Source organism: Physcomitrium patens, chromosome 6 (assembly GCF_059467195.1).
Source record: "Physcomitrium patens ecotype Gransden chromosome 6, ASM5946719v1, whole genome shotgun sequence".
NCBI classification, from domain to species: domain Eukaryota; kingdom Viridiplantae; phylum Streptophyta; class Bryopsida; order Funariales; family Funariaceae; genus Physcomitrium; species Physcomitrium patens.
In genome coordinates, this window is record NC_143415.1 from 11,053,709 (window position 1) to 11,074,442 (window position 20,734).

At 34.7% G+C, this 20,734-nt stretch overlaps 1 protein-coding gene and 1 long non-coding RNA gene across 2 annotated transcripts; one reads left to right on the plus strand and one right to left on the minus strand.

Moving 5' to 3' along the window:
- The first annotated feature begins 4,065 nt into the window (after window positions 1-4,065).
- On the plus strand, window positions 4,066-5,586 carry LOC149989152 (uncharacterized). The gene is made up of 2 exons (XR_016503327.1): window positions 4,066-4,235; window positions 4,449-5,586. It is a non-coding gene; the product is annotated as an uncharacterized LOC149989152 (long non-coding RNA).
- Window positions 5,587-8,984: 3,398 nt separating this feature from the next.
- Window positions 8,985-12,191, minus strand: LOC112284029 (uncharacterized). Its single transcript, XM_024523505.3, has 7 exons — window positions 11,969-12,191; window positions 11,502-11,765; window positions 10,905-11,104; window positions 10,351-10,491; window positions 9,940-10,020; window positions 9,450-9,574; window positions 8,985-9,280 (listed from the first exon to the last, which is right to left on the minus strand). The coding sequence occupies exons 2-7, from the start codon at window positions 11,731-11,733 to the stop codon at window positions 9,232-9,234; spliced, it is 828 nt and encodes a 275-aa protein (XP_024379273.1). The 5' UTR covers window positions 11,734-11,765; window positions 11,969-12,191; the 3' UTR covers window positions 8,985-9,231.
- Window positions 12,192-20,734: the final 8,543 nt, after the last annotated feature.

Genomic DNA, 20,734 nt, shown 5'->3' on the forward strand with positions numbered 1-20,734 from the left:
AGAGTATAGAGGAAGTCATTTCTAAGTTTCTCATCAATTTGGATTATACAAGAGCAAGTTATCCAAGTAGCTAAAAACTATTAAAAACCATTAAGATAACAAAATTAGAATTCTAGTTTGAATAAAATTGTACTAGGATGAAATCTTGTTTAATAATTAATTAAAATTAGATGAAGTTTAAGTGGATGAATAAATAAGATAGATTAGAATTAAATTTGGATGAATTTAGGATATAATTTAGATCTTATTTCATAGATAAAAATTTATTTAATGATGAAAAATCATACTTAAATAAAATATTATGATAGATAAAAATTAAATTAAATAATTATAAAAATAAAAATAATATACAATTTCTTCAATATATAAACATTCTTGAATTAATTAATATTTCTTATATGATTATTTATAAATTCTTTTAGTGATTAAAAGAGTTAATTTAGAAAAAATAAATAGTCCTTTTATAAGAACTTAGAATAATAACTATATTTGATTAAAATATAAGATAATTAATTATTTTAGACTAGAATAAATTATCAACTAATGGTGATTTACATTAAGTTCACATTCCTTCTCAATTTTGGATTTGGATTTCTATTGTTGAGTAGTTTTGTGAGATCACCACAATAGCATATTTTAGTGCTGTATTTTGGATTAGTACCGTCAGAGGAATTTGAATGAGTGCAAGTAGTAGGAAGATTCGAGTTTGTCCATGTTCAATTCTTCTTTGGTGGTTTTTATTCTTTGGTAAAAAATTAAAGAAAAATAGTAGATATAGATGAGTTAGATTTAGATGAAGATTAAAAGTAAATGAAGCTAAATTAAGATTAGATGATGTTACAACTTAGCTGAATTTGGTGATTAGATAAAAAAAATTCTTAGAAAGAATTCATGTATGGATGAATTTTTATTTTTGGATAAATTTTTGATTAGTAGATGAAATTTATTCCAAGATAAATTTCTAATTAATTACTAATTACTATTTTAGAATTACAACTTCTAAAAATTAATTCTTATATGTATATTATTTCTTATTTTTTATTATTTATTAAATTAATTTTTAAAAAAATGATGGAAATTTAGAGACTTTTAAAATATAAATATAAATAATATATATAACAAACTAAAAAAAAGTTTTTGAGTGAGTTAGAGTAATCTACTAATTAGTAGAGGGTTTATTCTAACTCACAATTTTTTAAAATAATTTTTTCTATAAACTACTTTTGACTCCCTTCTAAAGATATTCATATTTTTTTTTTCTATTCTAATTTGTTTTGCCTTATTTATCTTTTTTTTTTTGCCTTATTTATAGTTGTACCAAGTAAGTAGAAGCTTTTTTATAAAAAAATTATTAACAATAAAAACATTTACTACCTATATATAATTTATCTATATTTTGCTAATATATCTTTCAACTAGGCTCTTCTATAAAAAAAATCCGTATTTTTATCTTTCACCATATAGTTGTCTTACAACACAACATTATTCTTTAATTCTAAAACAAGAAAACGACAATTAAAAGTTTTTCTTTTTTAGAATCTTGGTTCTAAGAAATCCTACATAATAGACTCTCAAACTTGAGAGTTTTGAATATAGGAAATCTATCCTATGTGTAAGAAATCTTTCTCAAGAATCCAATTTCTTAATATCCAATTCTAGTGAGTTTATCCACCTATGGGAACCCATTTTACAATGGATTTTTCTCTACTTTTTTTTTTTTTTTTATGGAGTCTTTTCTCACCACACAATTGATTCTACAAAACATGAGATATAGGTAATGAAAGAATTAAATCAATCACACCAATTCAAACCTTTAAAAAATCAGCAATTAAATGTTGTCAATATTACAAGAAATTGTGTTTATTTCTAATTGCCATAGTTTGATATAAGTTTGATTGTAATGAAAAAATGCAATGAGGTTGAATTTCTATACTTATTTGTGCAATTACTACGAAAACATTGTCTAAAAAATTGTGCTACAAATTTAACTAAAACAAAGAGAAAATATAGTTTTGTTTTTATAGCATGCATTATTTTTCCTTTAAAACTATTTTGCTTGTGTAAGAAGTTGAGTTCAAAACGACTTCATGTATTGAGTATGTACCATTTATTAAAAAATAAAAAAGTAAAAAATGAAAAATCTTATTAATAAAAACTAAATAGTTATATTTATTATTAACATAATTACATTTATGATTATTATTTTGAAATTAATTGGCACAAAAAAGAAGTCTTCAATAGTTTGTTTTGATTGCACATTTTTCTCATTAAAATGTATGCTAATAAGTAAGAATTCTTAACTTTTTAATGTTCATAGATTATGGTTTTATTTTAATTAAATCTCCTAATTTTGTAAAATTTTGTGAAGTCTTTATAAACTTTATGTAACTTTTGGTTGATTTTATTCTTTAGAATGATGGCACGTGTAATTATTTGGAGTAGATTTTGAATGATATGTAGATTACGTAGTTTTTTCTTTTTATTTTCTTTTTTTTGCAAGTTTAAGTTTAAAATTATATACTTAGGGAAAATATTTTTTTATTTTACATAAAATAATATATTTTTTAAAAAAATATTTAAAGTTTTATCTATTTCAAAGTAAATATAAAATTTAAATGATTTTAATTATAAACTACTGAGATATTTATGAGAATAAAATTTCATAAAATAACAAGCCATTAAATTGTTGTTATGAGCATGAAAGAAAGAAGAAATTGAATTGTAAGTTAAATTATAACTTTCAATTTTTATTTATTAGGAATGTAAAGTCAGTGCATTTAATTATTTTAAAAATATTTATAAAAATAATAATGGGTGGTGTTACTTATCTGTCATATTAAAAGTAGGAGTAGAATTAAAGAAAAAAAAAAAAAAAAAAAAAAAAAAAAAAAACTTTTAATTGTATAATTGATTGCCAAATTAAATCTTAAATATTTTTGAACAACTATGAAATGCCTAAAATTTCTCCACAAAGATTCTTTATAGCACCATAATATTATATTTATTATATTTGCAAAGAATTTATATGGTGAAAATTTAAAGCTAGAAATTTCCAATCACCAACATTTATACACTTTTATTTTCACACGTTAATAAATGAAAATGTGTTTAACATTGAAAGGTCTTAATATATATATATATATATATATATATTGTGAAGTGACCCAAATTTTTCCTGCATCGACCCAACGCAGTTCCCCTCATTCTCGGCCTCTAATCTCCTGCCCCGATCTGCCCGTCCCCATTCCTTGCACCCATCTCCCGTCCACGGGCCTCTCGCGGGGCAGCCCAGTGAGAATGAAAAAGGAGATGATCCGAGGCTGGAACCTTGGCGTCCTTTCAATGCTCGTGGGTGGGAATCACTTGCAGCAGCCCCAGAGGTGATCCCACGGCAACTCATTGGGCTGATGAACCTCGTGCGATTAGATCTGAGCATGAGTTCCTTCGAAGGCGTACTTCCGCCACAGTTGTCTCAATCGGTGACAACTTCCACCTTTACATTATTGCGAGTTTCTAGCTCTTTGTCGCCGCAGATTGCCTCAGCCGTAAACTAAAACCAAGGGAGTTTCCTCGGCGTGACATTCTCGTGGAAGGTGAACACACTTGGGTACCTCTTCAAGAATGCAATGATTCGTTTATCACCTGTAAGCCCTATGTCGTCTCTACACTTGTCCAGATCATGCAGAGTCATGGAATCCTACAGATCAGCAAGAAGAAGGTCTTTCAGTTGTCTCGATTGTCGAACCTAGAGCACATCTGCATGGGCTTGAACAACTTGATTGGCGCGCTTCTAGCTTGGAACGATGCAATGTCGAAGCTTTAGGATGTCGATTTTAGCAGTAATTCTCTTTATGAACCATGCACAAGCGACCAGCAGTACCAAGATCACAAAATGCAATCCATGACATGAACAAATCTGCCCTTCTTATTTGTATTTTTGTATCCCATTCTTGTAACCACTATTGTTGGTTCCTTTCCAACCAAACAACCATTTCTTTTTCAATCTAAACATCATGAAACATAAAGAGTAAACCTGTAAGAACCATCACCTTCATTGTGGGTCATTGAAGCTCACTCTTGTGCGTTACCGACGTCTCCCTCAAAACTTCGATATACTGGATCCGAGCCTAACGCGACCTATTGCACAATCCAACCGCTGAGTAATTGAGGATTCTTTGCTACTTGTGCGTTGATCTCCTCAAATCGGCAGCTTGCTTACGCACGTCAATGCTCTGGTGAGTCAATTCGATGGAGGGCCATTCTTGGGGCTGGTTTCTTCTCGTCCCTAGGTCGCAATGCATGCCCTGTCAATGATGTTTCAAAATCTCAGCTTGTGAGCTCGTGTGTCAGCAACCTTAGTCATTACTTGCGTGGATTGTGCAAGGCTCACGATTTAGGGTTTGAGGTCCAAGATTTGAGGTCTATGATATTTGGAGGTGTTTTTGTAGGATTTGAGACAAGGATGCAGCGCCCATCAGTGCATCGCACCAACCGATTTTTTTGCGATTTGTGTTTGTTACGTGAATCCAGACAAAATATTGGCGAAAGCGTGGACCATTTTTAAAGATCAATCCCATTGCCTCGGATTAGCTGTGCGGGTTTCTTTCGAGAAATTCTAGATGCCACGGTCTGCCAAGAAGCTACATGTTAGCTCAATTCTTCCCACCTTGCAGCGCTTTGTCCAGGTTCCTCACATTTTTCCATAATTCTTATAAACCCTGAATCTTGAATGTTGGTTGTAATTTTCGGTGCTTGGAGCTTATCCCGCACTGCATTTCTTTTTAGTTAGTTCTCTTTTAGGTTACACGGACGGTGGTTTTAAAACAGGGGTGACTTGTGACGATTCTTGTTAAGCTAATATGTATACATGAACCGACTCCAGCTTTTAAAAACAAGTATTAGGGGATCCTCGCATTCTACTCCACCGTGTAGTAATTAAGAAGTTTTTGTCAAAGATCTTATTTCAACCTCAATATCAATAAGAACAGTTGAGGTTTTCTTGGTATACATTCTTCGAGTGGACGATAGTTTTGTGGAATTGGTTGGAGAAGTATTCGGTGAGTCTGGTAAAGATCAGGGTTTAGATGAAAACCCTCTCTTCCCTCCACCCAAATTTTGGTTTTTCAAGGTAGGCATTGAGGCGGTGGCTCTTAATCGGGGCAAGTACCTCGATCTCCTCATGATAATTGGCATTTTTTTGCATTTTTGAGCCACTTGGAATCCTTGTCAATATCCTGATGTCCACGACGCTGTTGGGGCGTGCCGTGGGGTTTGCAAACGCTTTGTATTTGAAGCACCATCAGTAGGTGTGCTCAGAAGTACAAGTTCATATTATTGAATTCCTGCACTAGTTCCTGGATTTCGATCCAAAACTAAAAATATAGAAATGAAATAGATTAGCGTGGTTTGAGAGAGAAACTAAACATTTCAGGTATCTGCTCGGTACTCACACACACGAGAGTTGTAGAAAAGCGTACGCTGGTGCTCATTACCAGAGGTTGAGTGCAAAGCTGTAGGATCTTTCTAATCATGTAAACCCCGGATTGTTAAAAGAAGCAAGATAATTGTCGCTAGTTTGGAGGTTTATTCAATCGTACGGGTTTTCGATTAACTTCTCACTCCCCGATTATCATCTCGGAGTTTGGTGATTTGTTCTTCCTGTTGATGTCCATAGAGTGAACTCTTGCTGAGGCTCGCTTAGATTTGCTAGAGAAACAACAGCGGCAGCCTTCAACAATTCCTCTACAATTGTTTAATGACTGAAGAAGAGTCATGCTGATTTTGCAGTGATCACTTGATGATGCTTCAACCTATCAACCTCATAGATCTTTTTGTAGAATATAATTTTTCCAGGATCAACGAAGCTTGTGGGGTCACGCTACCAGGCGAAAAGTTTGGAATCATAAAATGCTCAGTCTCATAAATCTGCTAAATATTTCTTCTTACCGTAGAAGCCTGAAATTCAACTGCCAACTATCTTGCTCTTGCTCTAAACAGCAAGATGCAACGTGGACGCTAAACACAGTGCAGAGACCCACCCTCGTGAAATAGCAAAAGAAAAGCTATCTTGTGTGACCTTGTCGTGGGAGAATTGATCGTAGAATTTGTAAATTTTATAATGGCACAACTAATGCCAGGCAGTTGTTGAATTCATGGAACTGATAGCTAGTTTGTTTACAATTTACGGCTGAGGCAGACGCAATCTGCGGCGACGAAGAGCTATTACATGAAGGTGGAAGTCGTCACCAATTGAGACAACTGTGGCGGAAGTATGCCTTCGAAGGAACTCATGCTCAAATCTAATCGCATGAACTCATGCTCAAATCTGATCGCAAGAGGTTCATCAGCCCAGTGAGTTGCTGCGGGATCACCCCTGGGACTGCTGCAAATGATTCCTGCCCACGAGCATCGAGAAGACGCCGAGGTTCCAACCTGGGAGCATCTCCTTTTCCATTCCGATTGGTCTGCCCCGCGAGAGGCCCGTGGACAGAAGATGGGTGCTGGGAATTGGGACGGGCAGGTCGGGGCAGGAGACTAGGGGCAGGAGAAATGGGGATGGAGGCTAGGAACAACGGGAACTGGGTCGATTTAGTAAACAATTGGATCGCATATATATATGTATATGTATATATGTATATGTATATGTATGTATATATATGTGTGTATGTATGTATATGTTTATATATATATAATAAAAAATAAAAACTTTCACATATTTCTAAGATTGATTTTTAAAAGTTTGATTGAAGTTTAGAAACACATGTGCAGTAATTTTGAAATGTGTGAAACTTCAGAACATGGGAACCATTGTAACTTATATGTGCTATTTTTATATCATTCTTTTTCGAACTTTAAAATTATTTAAAGACCAACATTTTGATTCAGTGTTGTTTGAATCTTTGTTAAAAAAATTCTTAGTTTAAAACTCTGTCTTCACCTTATTTCTGATTCTATTAGTGTAGGCAATATTATTCAAATCATTCTAATCCTGATTACTTTTACAATGTGTATCAGTTTATAATCATTTTTATGCTTAGTCTTATATGTTTTGTTCTATTTAGTTCAAAATCATTTCATTTCTTAGAATCAAAAAACTTATGAAATAATTGTGTGGTATTTCTTGAAAAGATAATGTCTTGTATCAGTTTTTTATCATTGACTGTTATAGATAATTTTTAATGTTGATTTTCTTTCCTGTATATTTAATTATTTTACTTATATATGTAATTAAATCATTAACTAATCGAATAAGAATATGTGAGCATTTTTCCTCTAGGATGAATATTCATCAAAGTATGAGTTATTTTTATTTATTTTTAATTTTTTTTTAAAAAAAAAAAGAAGTGCATATACATACACGAAGCATAGGATAGTTGCACAAGTCCAATTTCTTAAAACTTCGCCTTCCACAAATAAAACCGTTTCTCTATTTTTGGCACTTATTTATTGTGTAACTACAATTGAACTTATTTTCTTCGAAGAAATTTTATCAAACGAAAGAAATAATTTTTATTTATTTTAAAACCATTCTTCTTTATTATATAAAATTTTAAATCATTTTTAGCCCAAATTCCAAATCCAAAATAAAGAGAATTCGTCATAATAAAAGTATTGGCGTGAAGCTCAAGCGTCGACGCCCATACCACGGGGGGAGGTTTTACTGCGTTGCAAATCCCAATCCCGGCTCCCCATTATTTGCATCCTCATTACTTGCTGCTCATTATTTCGGGGATTGCGCCCCACCTCTACTGTGGCCCCCACACGAGAGAGAGAGAGTGTGAGAATACGGGTGTAGTGACCGGACGCCAGGGGGAGATCGGAGGAGGTGCACAGCTCCACAAGCCTCAACGGATCTGCCGTAAAATCTTGGTGGACAAGCTTGATGGCTCGGATGCTTGGTGTCCAAGTTTCTATGCGAGTCGTGTTGCTGAAGACAGCATGCTGGGATCGGGATAAGAGGGATGGCGGTAGTCGGTGTTCAGTCACTTCATTCTCTTGCGTTGCATCGCATGAAGAGGACATTCCTGCGGAGAATTGTGTGGCGGCGGTAGCTGGTTGGGAATTGACGTGGGTATGGAGCGGGGAATGATGGCAGCGAGTTACAGGGCAGTGGATGGGTTTGAACGGCCGAGGACAGCGCCGATGATGAGATTGCGAGAGGCGGAGGAGAAGATGGGCCATGTGGCGGTGGGTGGGATGGGGATGGGGATCGGGAGTGATCGCCGTAGGACTCCGCCCCGGCGCAATCCGGCGAGAGCTGCAGGGAGGTCGGGAAGGATGCCTCCGAGGCGTGGCCAGGTGAAGGTCGCCATCGCACAGTCCGTGTGGCAAACCTTGTCTTCTGTTGTTCAGGGGGCACGCGCCGCAACATTTCGTCGCTCGTTCTCGTGGAGCAGTTGAGCAAAATTCTGCATTGGGGGATGACGATGGTGAAGCAACCAGGCCGATCCGCATCCCTTGCCCTCCAAGCGACGTTGTTTAATCCAACTCAGAGAATGCATCAAACCGCTCTATTGTACAGTTTTCCGGATGTGATTCGTGGAGAGTGCAAGAATCATGAAGGCAATCGACTCATGTACATAGATGCTCAGATTGAGGACGACTTCGATACTGTAAAAATTAGAGAGAGATTCGGTTCTGCCGTAGCGTGTAGTGAAAGCAGTAAGCTTATCCTTAGAGTGAGATGCTCACCATAGTAACTTCTGCAGCGAATACTGTTGCATGTGCAGAGACTCAATTTTGTGCGCGGACTTAATTTTCCGAGAGAGCTTCATGGTCGAAAAACCCTGGTTTGGCTCGACCATTTTACCCAACTCCTCGAATGAGTTTTAATTTTGTTGATCCGGAAGTAAAGTTTTCAATGTTTGAAATGTCCAAAAACGATTGGGATAGCAAAATTCAATTCACAATTCATCCTGCACATTCTCCGGACCTGGAGACAAAAAATTGAATAAAAAGTTTGCCTTCGATTCTGCTAGATACCATTGACAAGTGCTTTTCAGCCAACTGAAAGAGCCATTGCATTAAGATGAGCATCTTCATAATAATGTACAACCTTCTCGGGTCAGTCAGAGCTGGAACCCTACAAGCTTGTATGGGCCCTAAAACCATCACAGTTGAAGAGGACTTGAACTGCAATGAGAAGCTCATGTATAAAAAAGCTAAAGCATCCTTTCGTGCCCTAGTACTTCAATTTCACTAATACATTAAGTAGCCTTACCACAGCAGGCACTACACTACACCGGAAGGAAGCCGCACCATCATCTGTCCGTCCATTACACTGACAGAACAGATACCCAGTCAAATTAGACATATGTATGTTGTAAATATACTCTGTTGACAGCTCTGTGGCTACCTTCACTGAAATAACAGAAGGAAGCAATATATGTTGGTGCATGCTTGATTCACAGACATCAACGCAATCATGTGAAGTATGCATTCGAACATACCTTTTCACGTAGTAGTAACAAAAGTCAGCCAAGATCGTTGTCTGTACAATCTCAGAGAGAAGAACCATACCAGGCCATAAGCCGAAGCCCAGTGCACTAAGCAGGAAGCTGTGTCCGTCTAGCACCTAAGGATCAACAAGACAGTGCATCAGGCTATAAATACTGCTCTATGGTATTACAGAGACCACCGACAAAAAATACAGAAAAAAAAGCTAGAAAGGTCAATGATTAATTTGAATGTGAGGTTTCAAAAACAATAATAATGATAAAGAAACAATGCTGCTCTTGAAATTTGAGAAAGTTCTCTCCTCCTCCCTCTCCACTTCACTTTGCAAAGGTTCAGTGTTAAAAGGTAGTGCCGGGACTACTTGTGCTGGACTTCCCAGTTCTAATCCGATTAGCGTATGAAATGAATAAACTACGTAATAAAGACAAAATAATGATAATGATAATTAATTGATTTTAAAAAATAAAATAAAAAGCAACTCACCTGAAGAATCCAGTGAGCACAACTTAGAAATCGTGCAATTCCTAGAGCAAAAACATAATGGGCTGTGAAGGGCTCAACTACCTGCAAATCAACTCAATTACAATTAAAACCAAGCTTCTGATTAAAAGTCCCCACACTAGATCGTGCAAAGATGAAAGTAAAAGTGATACACGAAAGTTTCTCCGGTAAAATTACACTTAGAGCTATCATCACCCAAGACAACTAAGAAATCCAGCTGAGGAAGCAAAAAATGCCCAGAGTAGAGAGTGTTCACGTATTGATAAACACACGACTGCCGGAGAGCTAAAACCCTGAAGAACTTATACCCAAAACTCAAGAGCACCAGATGGTCGTTACAAAATCCAAAACATTGGACATCTTTCAAGGATACCAAAACTCGAGAACTCATACCCTGGTATTCTGCATTACGCGAAGCTGAGGCATGACAGATACAGCTTCCAAATATACACAGAAAGCCCACAATACACGGTTTACAATATGGTGAGAAGTGCCTGGATGAATCAAAAGAGCCAGTACTGCACATGGAGCCAGCTGCAAAGACACCGCAATTAGAAACTGTCAATAACAGTATTCCTGATAGCTCCATAAGATAACATTTAATCCATTCTCCTTACGGGTAGGACAGAGTACCCAAGCTAGTTATTAGGGCGATTCCTCAATTGAAACTAGAGGACTAAAACTTCGACCACATGATCCCCATCAATCTAGCCTGTGTAATCGATTCACCGTCTTTGTTACGGTACGCCACTGAAAATTTAACCAATCATTTGTTGACCAACAACACGACCTATGATATGAAAGATTCAAATATAAAGGATTGACAGGATCACATAACCCCTAGGTGCTCGAGACTTGCCAAGACTAAAGATATGCGCCACATGCTTACAAAATGCCATCCGTGTAACTACAGGCAGGAATATAAGGACAACGTATTGCTTACTCACCACATAGTATATGGGAAGATTGTCGAGGTCATCTGAGATGGTAGCCTTTAACTTAAAACGCATCATAAAAATCACCCACGCAGTTGTGAGGAATGTGAGGAAGTCCAGAACAGTATGAATGTCAAATTCCATCACCAGACTACAATAGAGCCGCACCATCAGAAATATGGCAGTGAGCTCCTGGGACTTGAGTGACAGGCCTGCATTCAAATAACACATTTTCCTTTATCTATTTAGTTGAGAGTCGACATTGTATAAAGCAAGCCATTTCCCATGATTGCACATTTTATGTAACGTCTATGCACCTACAAACCAACCGCAGCAACATGACTTTAGCGCTAAAGCATTCTGATTGCAACGTCAGAGTCTAAATTTCTGACCAAATCCTTGATCCAGTAATTTCATAGTAAAACCCTGGCGGTTTAAGACAAGAATGTCAACCTCGTTCGATCATTGAGAACGTAGGGGTCGATGAGGGGCCAATGTAGACAACTCGCGTTAGAAGACAGATTGATCAACGTACTGACAGCTAGGGTGAACCATTATCATTCTCATTGAGCTAAACAGAGAGCACGGAAAACGAAAAGAAACGTTTACCAGAGCAAGTCCTCTCCTTCATAAGCTTGTAGATAAGACATCCGATGCCGACAGCATGAATAAATTCAGCAGCCACGAACAGGTTGTCATGATCGCGAATGACAAATCGCAAGAAAATGAGCGTCAAAATGCCAGTCAACACCCCTAAGGCGGCTTTCACTTTCGGAGGCTGCTTCTTCACCCACCATGCTGCTGTCTGCACAGGGTTTCGCGCTCTCCTCCCCAGTCCCATCACTTTTTATCACTGTAATCCGCACCTGTTATCTGTCCCCACCCCCTCAAAAAATCAAAAACGAAAAAAACAAACAAACAAACAACCAAAAAATCAACACCCAGCCCTCACCGAAAATTCAACGGACTCCCTCGGCGTAAAGACAAAAAACGCACCCGAAAAAGCCGTTCACCCCCAAATCGCAAATCGCAAAAAAAACAAAAAAAACAAAAACAAAACAAAACCAATCACTCACCTCCGATTAGGGTTTAGCACATACGAACGCTCAGACCACGTCGAATTCCCAAGGAAAATAGACCCGGAAGTCTCAAATGAAGGCGGAATGGGGTGATGAACGGTTCGATCGATCAGGAACAGCAGGGCGAAGCGGACAGCGGGGGTGATGAATTTTCCGATTGAACTTGGGTGGTAGGTTCGATTGATCGAGGCTAAGCAATCTGCTAAGGGACTCCGAAGGGGAGACACACACACACACACACACACACAGAGACAGAGGGAATGTGGACCCCCAGTATCCTCGAATTCCTTGATCTCCCTCGCATCCCTGCATTACCTAGATGTATCGCCTCAGTTGTTCCCCAGCCCGCTCCCCGCTCTGCGCATACCGTTCCCTGCTTAAATTACCACTTCACGTGTGCCTCTGGACTTGTATGTACGTATGTCTGTAGATGTTCCCAGCTTATTCGAAACCCTTTAATTAATATTCATCGTTTAGGTGATAATGTTTGTTGGAATGGAATAACATATTTTATTGTATGCATCCCACATAAATTGTAAAAATTCGCATAATTTATAAAAAATTTATCCTCCAAGGTTATAAATTAAGTGAGGTATATTTGTATATATATATATATATATATATATGAATGAGTGAAGTTGTAAGTGGTGTAGGTTTTGGAGTGATGGATAGTTGGTATTTTCTTGTATATTTTTATGATTTCATTACTTTTACTTGTAAATTAATCTTTGTTAGAAACGTTTTGATTATTCTCAAAACACTCTTGTATAACTCAAGAATAATAAATATTTACTCCAAAAGTATTATAGTATTAAGACTAGAATGGCTATTGCCAAAGGCAAAAAGAGTACCAACTATTAAATTTATATTAAAAATAAGAAAGGCATTGACAAGAGTGAAGAAGGCTTCACTCTTGCCTCTATATATATTATCTAACTAAAAGCTATGTGTGTCATGGACATACATATTTACCCTGATAATTATCTAGATAATAAGAATAGATAGAAATAAGTCAAAGTAGATAAATATGATAATATCTTGTAGAAAGCTTCCTAAAAGCTTCATAGACGCTGCTTTGCTTTAATACATGTCTATAGGTGATTGGTAGGTTGAAAACTTGGCCAACCAAGAGGCCACGTATCGACATATTGACCACTTGTAGTACAAGTTGGATATTGCACACCTAGGAAACTTGCCTTGCAAATTAAATATGTGTCTTATAATTTGGACGCATATTAGAAGTCTTATAGAATGTCGCCATATAGTTTTTAGTTAAGTATTATATAAAGAGGCAAAAGTGAGGCCCTCCTCACTCATGTCAACTCCTTTCTTGCTTTTAGTCCAGTTTCAAGGGTCTAATGTTTTCTAAGCTTTGGCAATAGCCATTGCAGTTCTTCCTTAAATGTACATACTTTCTTCTATTTTATCACTTTCTTTTTGACACAGATTCCACGACTTTATGTATCTTCTTCTAGTTTGTGTCGTTGACAATGTAGCAACATTCTATAGATCCTCCAATAAGTGTCCAACTTGCAAGACATGTATTTAACTTACAAAACAAGCTTTTTATATGTATACCACTTTGTTAGTTTGTTCCTTAAGCTACTAATATGTGTGACACATGGTTAATTTTTTGGCTGAGTTTCTAACCTATCAATCAACTACAAACACATTTAAAGTCAAATACACGTTTATACAACTTTTAAGAAGCTTTGCCACAAAATATCATCAAATCTATGTACATTTACTTCATAACTAATAATTCTTATCTATGTAAGTATCTAGGCCGGTGACATTATCCCTTCTTCTAGAGACAAGTTCCACAAGGAGAGATAATCATATATTGAAGAAATCCAATATACAATAAATTCCATTCAAATTTGTAAATATATTAGCATTATATTCCTTTCTACTTACAATTAAAATTAATTTTCTTGTGAATGTCTTTAATATACTTAAATTAAGTGCATGACGACAACATTTAGAAAGTGTGTCTAAGAAAAAAAAAAATAAGTCCATATATAATCTTAATAATGACATACTCCAACAAGCTTGACAACAATTCAATATGCATATTAACATGAAGTATTTGAGATTCTTGTCATTTATATATGTGATGACTAAAAGTATCTTTTAGATAGTAATGTCATTCTTGAAAAGAATCTATAATTGAAAAAATTATTTATAGTAGATTTTGTAGTTGATCTTTATTGTTGAAAATATCTTAGAATAAAAAACTACTAGGTGGAATTTTTTATCTACTCCCATTTGTGACAATATTATATTCAAGACAAATTTTGATATATTTGTTTCTACAAAAAATATCTTGAAGAAGTTAACACAATATATTAGTAGTATAAAAATAAATTCTTTCTTTAAACCACAATAATCCTAAAATAATTAGATTATAGAGAGCTATTATCATATTAAATATTACTATGCTATTATGATTGTTAATTGCTATATCTAATAGAATAGTCTCATGTATAACATCTTTAAAAGATAGTAAATGACTATCTGTGACTTTTACATGTATAAGTTTAGTTTTCTTGACTAAATGTATTTATTGTTTTTATACAAAATATTCATCTATAAAACAATCTAAGGCTCTTAAATCTAATCGAGCAAAGACATTATGATTTTTAAGTCTTAAATACATATCTATTATAAATCAAGATGTTGGGTCTTAAGAGAGAATATGACCTTTATTAGATGTTGCACATAATTCCAACTACATGGTTCCTATTGTAGTTGGAAAAACTCATTTTTTGACATATTGTCTTCTCTAACAACTATGCTCCTCATTTTGTAATTGCATTATTTCTTTAGAAAATATTAAACAATGTATATAGATTCTTTACAATATAAATACAAATCTTTTTAAAAATATTGGATTTTTTTTTCTTTAATAAAAAATTTAAAACATACTATATCAATTTGCATTAATTTTGGCTTTGATGAATAAATTTCTTAAAATTTAAGAGCTGCAAATATTACTTGACTTATTCTTTTTCAATCAAATCTTTATTCTTGGTAGCTTTCAAATAATCAATTTTTGCATGCAATGGCTCAAGCAATAAATTATTTTAAAGAATTTGCTTTTAATATTATTAATAATAAAACTTTGATGTTATCCTTGAATCTATATCAAAATTAATTGATAAGAGCTTTGTCATTTTAGTCCATGTTGTAAGCAAGATTTTCAAATTCAGTAATATATATGGTGGTTGATTGTAATCCTTATTGTAAAGATAAGAGCTTAGTCTCTGCTACTCTTTCTTGATCATTTTTTCTAAATGTGGTTGTGAATACTTCTAGGAATGAATTCAAATCATAAAAAGAATCATGAATTATTTCTCATCTAAGGTACAAACTAAGAGAGAGCACTTTTAGATAAAAGTGAGCCTATGAATCCAACTTGAGTAAATCCATTAGGATATTACAATAGATATAACCTTAGATAGAGATTGACTTGTTATAGAAATCTTCAAAACTTTGATCTTGTTCCATCAAACTTCTTAGGCATATTAATTGTTGCTCCTCTTGTGCTTATAGAAGCAAAACTTCTTGGATTTGGTTATGAGATTGATCTACTTGCTTCCCTCAACTGCACAACTTCTCAACAAAGAATCTAGACTTCTTCTATAAGCTTAGGAATAATGCTTTTGTGGATGGTTGTATTGATGTGTAAAATTTCTATCCTAAAAGTGTTGATAAGCTTGTAAAAATCTGCAATAGTTGCAATTCTATTCTCACTTCTACTAAGTATAGCATCCATGATTTTTTCTTCTATTTCAAACAACTTATTAAATCCACAAGTCAAATTAGAGGCAGATAATCTATAACCTCTAATGTCAAATAAAAGTTTCTACAAAGAAGAATGATATATATATATATATATATCATTTAAAAAAATCAATTTAAAAAATTTATAAACTTTAGATAATATTTAAATTTTATATTGTAGTCTAAGAACACACATTAAAATTCTAATGTTCAAACATATACTTTTTAATTTTATGTTAATGATGTAATCAATCTATTTTGACATTATCTCATTTATTTATTTATTTATTTTTTGGCTCCACCTTGAGGCAAAAGTGTAACATTGATGTAGGCTAAGATTAAAATTAACAAACATCCACCAATGGAATTTACCAACTAGCCTCTAGCATCACTGATGTTGCACCTTTCTCAATTGGCAAGTGGGATTGGTACACATTAATGATCCATAAAAATAAAATAAAGAATTACATTGATAAGCATAAAACATCAAAGTAAAAATGTTTTCATTCTCTACTAAGGGACATAGAAGTTAACCACCTTGAGTTTAAGGCAATTTTCTTAAAAATATAAGAGAAAAAATGATAGGTTTTCAATCATTCTTTGCAAAAATGTGAAACAGATGCTTTTCTCAATACAAAATGAAAATGAATAATTAATGAATAAAAGTACATCAATTTCAAGTTATTTGGTGTAAAATTGTAAATTTTGGATCTTATTGTATTAGTCGTCTAAACATTATAAGATCTAATGGGATGTGTTGTTTAAGAGACTATTGAAATCTTATAATCATATGATTAAAAATTTCCAGTATTTGTTAATAAAATGTAAGGTGGAAGCTAAAGTGAGATTTGAATTCCACTTTTTGTAGATAAATAAATTCAATTTAATAATAATAATATTTTTTGAATTTTTGCAATAATATTCAAAATTTTAAAAAACAATTACCTCATGTAATAAAATTAACTCCCGCACTTGTATTTTTTTTTTAATTTTTTTTTCAAACATTATCAATTTTATGTTTTTTTTATATTAATCATTAGAAGAAATGATTTTATTTGCATCTTCAAAAAGTTTTGTATCAATTCCAAAAATGCACCATAAATTTAAAAAACACATTTCAAAAAATATGCATACACACAATTTTTTTAGTTTATATGGATAAAAAATACTTTTCTACAACTATGTGTGTTATAATTAAAATTGTTTTATTCAGTATTATTCTTGATGTTGTATTATCCCTCAATCTACATACATTTTACTCTCCGATCATCAAAAAATACTTCCAACAACTAAAGCAATGGATTTTTTTAGATGTCTAATTTTTTTCTTCATCTTGTCTTTATACAAACCATGATGAAATACTAGACATTTCCATTTAATGGAAAGGAGAAAGCTTACATTCTTGTGATTGAAAGCCTTTAAAAAAATTATTAAACTTTGTTTAATTGTCTTTGGATATGGATCCTAAAAAAAATAGTGTAGACATGTACCAAGTGGATGAGTGAGTATTCTTCTAAAACTTTAAACAAACTATTGACAATGTTTAGAAAGACACAAGAGTAATAGTAAGTCATACATACACACAAAAGTAGTAGTAAGTCATATACACACACAAAAGTAGTAGTAAGTCATACACACAAAGAAGAGTAGTAGTAAGTCATACATGCATATAAGAGTAGTAGTAAGTCATACACACAAGAGGATTTCTAAGGAGAGAAAGCTTCACACATAAAATTCTATTGATCTGGTTGTGTCTCGTATACAAGAAGAAAAATGGGAAGAGGATAAATAGTACTTCTCCACTAGACTCTAAATACTGTAGCTATAGTATTTATTGTAGTCTATACCCTAACAAAAATCTAAATAAACATTAAATTCTAACCAAATCCTAATCCTATTCCAACCTTAATCAAATCTTATACAAACCCTAAATCTTAAATATACCCTAGTCAAATCTTAGACAAATCCTAATCCTGACAAATCCTAATCAATTCCAAACCCTAAGCAAATCCTAGTCAAATCTTAAATAAATCCTAGTCAAATCCTAGTCAAATCCTAACTCTAAATCCTAAACAAATCCTAATCCTAACCAAATCCTAAATCCTAAACCAAATCCTAATCAAATCCTAATCCTAAATCCTAATCAAATCCTAATCTAAACCAAACCCTAATCACAGATTTGAAATTTAAATAACTAAAGATTGAACCGTTGATTCTAATTCAAAATTTGCACACTTCTTAGAATTTAAGTTAGCAACCAACACACAAGTTTTGAAGAAAATCGCGCTTACCAATTAGTTGATGACCTCAAAATTCTGCTTGGATGTCGGCCATCTTCTCCTTCTCCAATCTGATGCCAAACTTCCAGTGCCAATATCTCCTTTTTCCATTGTTCGATTGCTTCCAAATTTTACTTGCATATAGGAAATCAGGTCTTCTACTAATAAAATCAAAAATCTCTCTAATCTAATTGGCAAATTGCTAGATATCTAAGAAAACCTTACTAGTCTTCAAAACCCTAAATCTCGAGACCTTAGCCTACATATGTATCGATCTAGCTATTTGATTGACCTCAAATCTCTTACACACATTCACAAAAAGCATACCAATAAGTTTCTAAATTTTCACCTATAAAAATGCTACAAAAAATACGAAATCCAAAAATTTGTAAACCGGTTTTATTTCTCAAAGATCTAAATTCACAGAGAACATCACTCACTTTGAAAATCCCTCAAAAATCCAATACTGATCCAAACGATACGAAATCACCTTTAAAAAATCCCTCCACAAGTCTGTCCCCTAATTTGGCTCTTTGAACTTCCAAAGAACTCTTGAGTTGCTGTCAGAGTGCAATTTTGTGCCTTGGGGTCTGATTTCGACCCAGGTTCATAACCGGTCCTCTTTGGGTATCAACTTTCGTCTTCTTGAGGTAATTTTTACTAATTTGTACTCCTAAATCCTCCCTACATATGCTTATATCCTTTATTTTTCTAATCTACCTTGTTTTGCCTTATTTATGGCCTTACAAAGTAAATAGAAGCATAATTTGTAAATAGGCAGTATTAGCACCTTTAATTTTTCTACCCTTTGACTAATATCTATTTTTCCAAGATAATTTGCTACAATATTTTTGAAGTGAGATCCTCAAAACATGATATTTTCTTCACCCTTTCACTTGTTATCCGTGTTACATCACAACACCGGATAATGAGTTGTATACGCTTTATAAATGACTCTACAAGTCTATTTTGAGCATGTTCATATAGAACACAATATGTCAACTCAATTCCTGTTGCAGTACAATAGTCTTCAAAAGACTTTGATGCGAATTCTTTTGCACTATCCATTCGCAATGTTTTTATAGGATAATCAAGAAAATGTGTCCAAAAACGAATAAGCATAGATATAAGATTGACAAACACCATGTATCGAGTTGATAATAATGAAACATATGATTGTTTACCTGATGCATCAACAACAACTAAAAAATAACAAAACGGTCATGATATTGGATTAATAAGACTAAAAATTAATAATCTTTCACCAAAGATACCACTCCAGGGCTCCAGGTTACCAGCGGAGATGGCTATCCTACCAAAATCTGGTTCAACGGCGAGGAATGTACCCTCCCAGACGCCATACCGATGAACGGGTCGGGGAGACTCGCCCCATTGTCCGCATTCGTCTTCCTAATGCTCACGATTCTATCCTCGCTGATGTGTCCACCAGACCTCTTCGGGTTGTGATCGATCAGAAAGAGAGCATATACCCTTCACCGGCTAGAATGATAGATTTACAGTTGTAGCAAAGGCTGCAGGTGGGGAGGAGGTAAAACCTGTTATTAAGTTCCTTTTTCTCATCCTTTGAGCACGGTCAGGTTCCCTCAAGCTGTATTGATAACCATGAAACAGAAGTTTTGAAAAATGCTGGACAGGCGGCCTGCTTCTTTTTCTTCTTCGAATCTGCTCTTCGGACAACTTTCGTGAAGTGTTGCAGTTATCCACCAGTGGCACGGCGATGGTGGGATCACACCCCTCCATCTCTTCGCTGCCGGATCCTCAACGCGATTTATCACTCCGGAGAGTGGTGTCCTTGTCACCTTTTTCCTTCTTCCTGTTAGGATCCATCAACAGATTCAGAATCACGTGTCATCGTTAACTCTCGGACCCCTAAACTACCCATCACAGTTGTACCATATCACAAAGAATTACTACACCAAACTGCTTTTCTGAGCAATTGATACATGACTTCTAGAATTCTTCTGTTGTTTGTGATACACTGAGGCTGTGGGTGGATTGGGGGACGAACAAGTTCATTTGTGGGGAAAAGGAATTTAAAAAAAATTCTTCACCACTCTGTTCAAGTAATATAAAATTGCTCTGTATGATTAACGTGGTTGTCATCAACGTTTACAGGAAGCCGCAAGGACACTTTTTCTGTTATACTTGGATGTGAGCCGGGGATCACACATTTCGTGATAGAAGCACTTCTCAAGTTTCGTCCAACTATTGCTGCTCTGTAAACGATGATGTGTTCCTGCATAGGCGAGGTTTTGAACGAGCTTTCGATGTGGCTTATCAAACCAAGAAGGATGCCACCGTTGCAACGAAATGTTTGTCGAAATACCTCCAATCCTACACCATCCTTTTAGTATAGTAGTTGAAGTTGTGTTCATATCATTCAGTAACATTCAAAGTGGCACTCAAATTTTGCTGTCATTTTGCATGGCTCACCAAATATCATTCAGAAGTCATGTTTTTCGTGCTGTTTGGACAACGTCTGGTATCCTCTGGAACGTTCCAAGTTGTGCATTCGCTGCTTAGATTTTTTTAGATCAAGCTGGCTTTTAGAGGATTGGTTCCGTGTCTTCAATTCCTTCTGGAATCCGCATACCCTTAACCTGCAACTTCACAAACCTTGTCAGCAAATCATAATGTGATCTTTTCATTAAGAACTGCACTCTGAGCGTCAAGCAAT